The 8,332-nt window shown below is 38.8% G+C and overlaps 1 protein-coding gene across 1 annotated transcript; it reads left to right on the top strand.

The window, feature by feature from the left end:
• The first annotated feature begins 3,030 nt into the window (after window positions 1–3,030).
• Window positions 3,031–3,966, top strand: LOC107019431. Its single transcript, XM_015219936.1, has 3 exons — window positions 3,031–3,342; window positions 3,418–3,665; window positions 3,714–3,966. Exons 1-3 carry the CDS (start codon window positions 3,031–3,033, stop codon window positions 3,964–3,966), a joined length of 813 nt encoding a protein of 270 aa, XP_015075422.1.
• Window positions 3,967–8,332: the final 4,366 nt, after the last annotated feature.

The raw sequence follows: 8,332 nt of genomic DNA, 5'->3' as shown, positions 1-8,332 counted from the left end.
TAAGAGACGATCTTTATTTTATTAGCATAAAGTTATGTTAACTAATTTCTATTATGTTTTTTCTAAAATTAGTAAAGAGAATGAAGAATTATAGCTTATGTACACATACAAGTGTAAGTTCATAAATATAATTACCCAACCTATGATCTAGAGTTGGCTGCGGTGGTATTCTCCTTGAAGATATGGTGTCACTGTTTGTATAATGTTCATGTTGATGTATTCACTAATCATAGAGCCTACAATATTTGTTCACTTAGAGAGATAATAATCTCATACAAAGTAGGTGGTTAGAATTTCTCAAGGATATTGATATGAGAATTCTTTATAACCAAGGTAAGCCTGATGTAGGTGCAGATGCCTTCAGAAGGTTATCTATGGTTACTATTGCCCATCTTGAAAAAAATAACAAGGAACTAGCAAAATATATGAATATACTTGCATTCTTAGGAGTCCGACTAATGGATTCAACATAAGGAGGAATAGTGGTGACGAATGGAGCAAAATCGTCGTTAGTATCAGAAGTGAAATAAAAGCTAGACCAAGATCTCATTTTGCTTGAGTTGAAGGAAAATGTTCAAAAGCAAAGAGTATTATCTTTTGAACAAGGCGGGGATGGTGTTTTGAGATATCAAGGTAGATTGTGTGTACCAATGGTGGATGGACTCCAAGAGAAGATCATGGAAGAAGCTCATATTGTAACATCCTGTATCCAAAACAGAGCAAAAACCAGTTTTTCAGAAAGTATAAAGGTGCAACAGACGGTGGACATCAAAGGACCGTAAACTGACCCACGGTCCGTCCTGCACATCTATTAATGGAGTAAGAAACCCCCAAAATCTCATCCAAGGAAAAATTTGACTAAATGTCGAACGACGGACGAACCTATAGTCCTTAGGTCAGATTACGGTCCCTAGTCTGAATCAGTTGATCAACAACCCTTTCACCCACTCTCTGATAAGAACCACGATTGACCAGCACGGTTCGTAGATACACCTCCGAACCGTAGGTTAGATATAGTAGATGGTTTGGCGGAAAATGCAGTTGCATCAAATTCAGATGGTCATAACTCTTAGCACACAATGAATTTGGTGTCCCATGACCTACAAAGAGATATATAATTGAATTATATTTCCATACTCACCGACCTTGCTAAAATAAGACCTACGAGTAAAAAGATATGCCTGTTTCAGTAAAGGCTAGTCGAAATAGGCCCAACCTACGGACCAAACGACAGACCATCGATAAAACAACGAACTGTTTGTGCAGGTCATCGTTTGGTCCGACATCAACTTACCCAGGGGTCTTGTGGTGTTTACCACTTTGTTTAAACCATAAGATACATTGTTTTCACCCTCAATTATCATTTTTTGTCAATTTAAGCCTAGAAACATAAGTAAAACTTATCTAAGTCAAATCATTAATAAAAAAACATAGAAAATTAGGAGCAAGAAATGAGGAAAAAGGTCAAGAACCCTAGTTCAAGAAAGCAACAAGGTTCCAGCAGTTCCAGCCCCAAAATCTAAGTGTTTCTCCGTGAATTTTATTTCCAGGTAAGTGGGATTTCACTTATGGGTTCCTTTCACCCATTGGGCCCCTAGTTTTTAGTCACTTCTTGATTCTCTTATCATGATTAAACCTAGGGTTTCTAGACCTCTGAAAGAACTTCATGAATTTATTAAATATATGTTCCAAATAAGATTGTAAAGTTATTATTCAATTTATCGCATGTATTTCAGAACCCTGGCTTTGTATTTTTTAGTTTTTGAATTACACATTCTAGGTTAGATATTTCAGCTATTCAGTTATATATGCCTCAATTTTTTTTAATGTAGCAGTGTCAAATCAAATGTTGCTTTTGCATGTTAAGTTTTGAGCTATCCAGTTATTATAGAGATTCAGACATAACCAGTTAACTACATAAATCAATGGGAGTACCATAATACCGAGTTGGACTAGGGTTCAGCGAACCCAATTAGTCCCAGAACTACTAGCCAAGTAGGTTGTAAGTCCTCTCTGTGAGCAATAAGTTTAGTGATCACACCATCATGCCTTTATACCTCTGGCAAGGTATATTGGGTCCTCTTGATGAGGCATATACATTAGAATCTAAATTTCAGCTTATTATCGGTTGTTAGTAGCTCCCGCAGTTCGGTTAGACTCTCTTGCATTGACCATTTATCAGTATACTCAGTATCCAATTTGATCATGTTATAAATTGGTCGTTGTATTAAGATAGCTCCAAATTCTCGATATCATGTTCAGATTATTATACTTGCTTTTGTGCTTGTTCAGTTATGTTTTATTTCACCTATATTCTATCCTACATGCTCAGTACCTTTCAAGTATTGACGCATAAGTGCTCTACATCTTCTCGTGATGTAGGTTCAGGTTCTCAACATCTAGATCACGCATAGATCGATATCCGATCTTCAGTTCAGCAGATTCGCTAGTGAGTCCCCATTCTCCGACGACAATAGTCATGAGTTTCTTTTCAGTATTTAGTCTTTTAGTTTAAGTTTTGTCTAGCTTTAATTGGGGCTTGTCCCAGTATTTCTAGTCCAGTTTATAGGCTATTTTCAGACATAGTTAGTTTCTGCTTAGTATTGAGTTAATATTTCCTTTGTATTAAACTCATTGTTTTCAAATATCTCAGTTATAAAATATGCGTATTCTCCGTTTTTTGATTTTGAATTTATGATTTAGCTTCCGCAACATCTTATACTATTTAGTATGCTCATGCACATACCAACAGGGTTAGCTTGAGATCAGTTGTGGTCCTAGGTTCCGTGTCCGCATCTCAGGTGTAGCTTCGGGCGTGACAAAACATGGTATCAGAGCACTAGGTTCAAGAGTCCTAGGATGTTTGAAAAGCCGCACTAAGTAAAGTCTTTTTCATGGGTGTGAAAAGCACCACGTCTAATCAGAGGCAGGTTATGAAGTGTTTTTGAAAAACTTCACTTTATTGTTAGTATTATCGTGCGTGAGGTATGATCTTATTCCATTCGAACTTTACGTTCTACGTTTCAGATTATGCCTCCTCGTAGAGCTAACACTAAGAATGTGAATGCCATGAATGCGAATGCAGCTCCTCCACTATCAGATCAAGAAGTCTCCAATGTTGAGTTCAAGAATGTCATACATCTTTTAGTTCAGAGTATGACTAACCAGAACAATTGGGTTCATGGTCATGTAAATGAAAACGGTGGATCAGCAGCAGCAAGGATATGTGACTTTGTTAGGATGAATCTGCCTAAGCTCTTAGGATCACAAACTAATGAGGATCCTCAGAATTTCTTGGGTGAGATCAAGAACATTTCTAGGCTTACGACTTATGCTCAGCAGGTTGGGGGTGATAAGCTTATGGAATAAGCTGAGCATAATAAGAAGGCTAGGACTGGGAACTATGACTATTCTCAGCTGATATCGGGTGGTGGAAATTGCTCGCACAGTCAGCTGAAGATTTTAGCCCCCGCCCCTTCGTCAGCTAGTGTTCCATCCTCCAAGAATAGGTATGACCAGAAGGGTAGAACACCAAGCTCTAAGTCTCAGGGAAGTGTTTCAGGCACAAAGATTTACACCACTTACCCTAAGTGTGGTATGAAGCATCCGGGAGAGTGTCTCGCAGGAAAAGAAGGAAGCTTTGGGTGTGGTCAGTCTGGTCACAGGTTGAGGGATTGTCCTTCTAGACAGGGTCAAGGAGGCGGTAATGGTAGAGCTCAGTGTATAACTTCAGCAGCACTAGCAACTTGCCCAACTCAGCAGGGTAACTCATCTAGTACTGGTAGCGGTCAGAGCCAGAACAAGCAGTATGCTTTTGAGGCTCGCCGGGATCAGGAAGGTTCTTCTGATGTAGTCACTGGTTCGTTACGAGTCTTTAACCTGGATGTTTATACATTGTTAGATACAGGAGCTACTCTTTCTTCTGTAACTCCTTACATAGCAGTCCAATTTAGTGTTAGTCCATAAACTCTCTTGGAACCTTTTTCAGTATCTACTCCAATCGATGACCCAGTTATATCTAGACGGGTATACAAAAATGCCCTATCACAGTATCTCAGAAGATCTTGTAGAGTTAGAAATGGTAAACTTTGATGTCATTCTAGGCATGGATTTGTTATATTCCTGTTATGCCTCAGTCAATTGTAGAACTAGGATTGTTCGTTTTCAGTTTCCAGACGAACCAATCTTTGAATAGAAGGGTAGTCACTTAGCGCTTATGGGTCGATTCATCTCCTACCTTAACTCTAGAAAGAAGATCTCAAAGGGTTATCTCTATCATCTAGTTCGGGTAAAGGATTCTAGCTCTGAAACCCCAACTGTTGAGTCAGTTCCAGTAGTCTGTGAGTTTCCAGAATTATTTCCAGAAGATCTTCCCGGAGTCCCTCCTTAAAGGAAAATCAACTTTAGAATTGATCTCCTTCCAAATACCCAACCTATTTCCGTTCCTCCTTACAGAATGGCTCCAGCAGAGCTTAAGGAATTGAAAAAGAAGTTGAAAGACCTTTTTGATAAGGGCTTCATCAGATCAAATATTTCACAATGGGGTGCACCAGTGTTGTTCGTAAGGAAGAAGATGGTTCTCTTAGAATGTGTATTGACTATAGACAGTTGAACAAGGTCACAATTAAGAAAAAGTATCCTATCCCCAGGATTGGGGACTTGTTTGACCAACTTCAAGGTGCTAGTCACTTCTCAAAGATAAACCTGAGATCGGGTTATCATTAGCTTGTAGTGAGAGATAGTGACATTCCTAAAATAGCTTTAAGAACTCAGTATGGTCATTACGAATTTGTAGATATGTCGTTTGGATTAACCAATGATCCTGCAGGCTTCATGGATTTGATGAACTGAGTTTTCAAACAGTACTTGGACTTGTTCGTTACCATCGTCATTGATGATATCCTCATTTACTCTAGGAATGAGGAAGAACATGTGAGTCATTTGATAATTGTTTTACAAACTCTTTAGGATCTCCAGTTATTCGCTAAGTTTAGGAAATGTGAGTTCTGTTTGCAATCCATTGCTTTCCTTGGTCATGTTGTGTCTAGTGAAGGGATCCGAGTGGATTCACATAAGACAGAATCAATGAAGCAATGACCCAGACCTACTCTGTTGTAGATATCAGAAGTTTCTTAAGCTTAGAAGGTTATTATAGAAGGTTCGTGGAAGGATTCTCCTCCATAGCCTCCCCATTGACTAGGTAGATTTAGTAGATGGTCAAGTTTCAATGGTCAAATGATTATGAGAAAAGCATTTTAAAATTGAAAACTAGATTGACTACAACTCCTGTCTTGACTCTGCCAGAGGGTTCAGATGGTCATGTGATCTATTGTGATGCATCAAGAGTTGGCCTAGGTTGTGTGTGGATGCAACGAGATAAGGTTATAGCATATGCTTCTATACAACTTAAGGTTCATGAGATGAACTACCCAACCCATGACCTTGAGCTTCCAGCAGTGGTGTTTGCACTCATGATATCAAGAAACTACTTATATGGTGTTCACGTAGATGTGTTTACCGACCATAAGAGCCTTCAGTATGTGTTCACCCAGAAAAAGTTGAATCTTCACCACAGGAGATTGCTAGAGTTCCTTAAGGATTATGATATAAGTGTGCATTATCATCCAGGTAAGGCAAATGTAGTAGTAGATGCTTTTAGTAGATTATCTATGGATAGTGTAACCCATGTTGAGGAAGAAAAGAAGGAGCTAGTGAAGGATGATCACAGGCTTGCTCGCTTGGGAGTTCGCATTATAAGCATACCAGACAATTGTGTAAAAGTTAAGAATGGGACAAAATCTTCTTTGGTAGTGCAAGTTAAAGAAAGCAAGACGGTGATCCAATTTTCTTGAACTTAAGAATGCAGTCCACAATCAGAGAGTGGAGGTTTTCTCCCAAGAGGGATATGGTGTACTTCGCTACCAAGGTAGATTGTATGTTCCTGATGTGGGGTAGTTGAGAAAGCATATTCTTGCATAAGCCATAACTCTAGGTATTCTATTCATCCAGGTGGAACTACGATATTCCGCGATCTGTGAGAAGTGTATTGGTGGAATGGCATGAACAGGGACATAGTAGATTTTGTGAGTAAGTGCCCCAATTGCCTGCAAGTCAAGGTAGAACATCAGAAACCAAGAGGTGTGACTCAAGAGTTCGATATTCGTACTTGAAAGTGGAAAGTGATCAATATAGATTTCATCACAGGGTTACATCGTACTCACATACATCATGACTCAATTTTGCTGATAGTGGATAAGATGAATAAGTCTTCTAAATTTGTAGATGTCAGGACTACAGACTCGGCAGAGGACTATGCCAAGCTTTACATTGATGAAATTGTGAGGTTGGATGTGGTTCCTTTGTCTATCATCTCAGATAGAGGTCCTCACTTTAGCTTAGTACAATATTTCATCAACAGACGGATGGGTAGGTAGAGTGTTCCATTCATACCTTACAGGATATGTTGAGAGCTTCTGTGATCGATTTCAAGGCTAGTTGGGATGATCACCTTCCTCTTATTGAGTTTTCCTACAACAATATCTACCACTCCAGCATTCAGATTGCCCCTTATGGTGCGTTGTATGGGCGTAGGTGTAGATCTCCTGTTTGTTTGTTTTGAAGTAGGTGAAGCAGCTTTAATAGGTCAAGATTTAATCCCTTGTGCTATGGACAAAGTGCAACTCATTATAGATAGACTTAAGACAACCCAAAGTCTTCATAAATCTTATGCAGATGATAGAAAAAGGGAATTAGAGTTCCAACTTGATGATTGAGTTTTCCTGAAAGTGTAACCTATGAAAGGGGTGATGAGATTTGACAAGAAAGGGAAGCTCAATCCTAAATATGTAGGCCCTTACAAGATCTTGAAAAGGGTTTTCAAGGTGCCATATGAAATAGAGTTGCCAGCAAAATTAGCAGCAGTGCATCCGGTCTTCCACATCTCACTCTTGAAGAAGTTTGTGGGTGATCCAGCCTATGTAGTGCCATGAGTGTGGAAATGAAAGATAATCTTTCTTACGAGGATGTACTAGTTCAGATAGTCGAACGATGGACGAACCTATAGTCAATAGGTCAGACTACGGTCTATAGTCTGAGTCCGTCGATCAATACCTTATTCACCAACACTTTCATAAGAATAACGATTGACCAACATTGTCCGTAGATGGACCTACAGACCTGATGTACCGTAGTTTCACGGTACTTTCAATGTCTTTTCCTTAAGTTTAGTGTGTCTACAGCCTTTTTGTACTGATTTTCGATGTAAGTTTGTCTTTATTTGTAGGAAATCTATCCAAAGGGCAACACGGAGGATTTGAGCAGAAATTGCAGAAGTGACCACCTACGGAGCCCACGACAGTCTGTCGTGACTGTTACAGTCCGTAGGTGGCACCGTAGTGAGAAGAAAACGACTACTGAAGAAAGTTGGGGAAGTCTGACCAAGTGTGGGACTGCAAAAGTTCATGACGGACCGTCATAGCCATGACGATCCGTCCTGCATATTGGTCGTGGTTGTCAGAGAGTAGTTCAAGTACCCAATTTCATGAAGTTTCTAAGTGTTGTTGAATAGAACCCCTCGAGGGACCATCGTGCTTGAAACGGTTTGTCATATTTGTCCGTTGAGGGTAACAGAAAGTTGATAAAGAAAGCAGCAGAAAATAATGACAAATATGGAATGACGGATCCCGTGACGGATCGTCGTGTCGATGACGGTTCGTCGCACAGATCGTCGATTCAGACGTGTTTTGGACAGATTTGCCTTAAATAGAGTCCTTCTTTTATTAGGTTTTATTTATTATAAATAGTTTGAAAAACCTCATTTTTGAGGTCAGAGTTTTGGATATTTTTTAGTTCTCTTGTTTAACTATGAACTCTTGATTTTGGTATTTGATCATCCTTTTCCGGAATCAATTGTTGGTGTTTTTGTTAATTATTCAAGTGAATTTCTGGATTTTCTTCATTCTCATAAAAGTAAATGCATGAATTCTTATATTATCAATATGAATTGTGTGATTATTAGCACGGGTAACTAAACTCTATAACTACGGTTGTGGGAACCATAGGTAAATAACAAGGTAAAATATAGCTAAAATAACAATTCAAAAATAGAGCCTTGCATGTATTACTAATTCTTTCGCTTAGGTCTTTTTAATGGATGGCCAACGTTAGAACTCACGTTATTGCTAATTGGCGGACCAAGGAGATACATAATAGGAAAAGAATTATCAACATAGATTTACTGTATACTATCTAATAGGCTAGTGTCGGTTGGTACAAAGTAACAACTTAGTCAAATATTGAATATGATGCTTAATATGAGGTAAATATAAGGTTT

The sequence above is a fragment of the Solanum pennellii genome, chromosome 5 (assembly GCF_001406875.1).
Source record: "Solanum pennellii chromosome 5, SPENNV200".
NCBI classification, from domain to species: Eukaryota; Viridiplantae; Streptophyta; class Magnoliopsida; order Solanales; family Solanaceae; genus Solanum; species Solanum pennellii.
The sequence above is the reverse complement of the archived record's forward strand: the minus strand, read 5'-3'. Positions and strand labels throughout refer to the sequence as shown.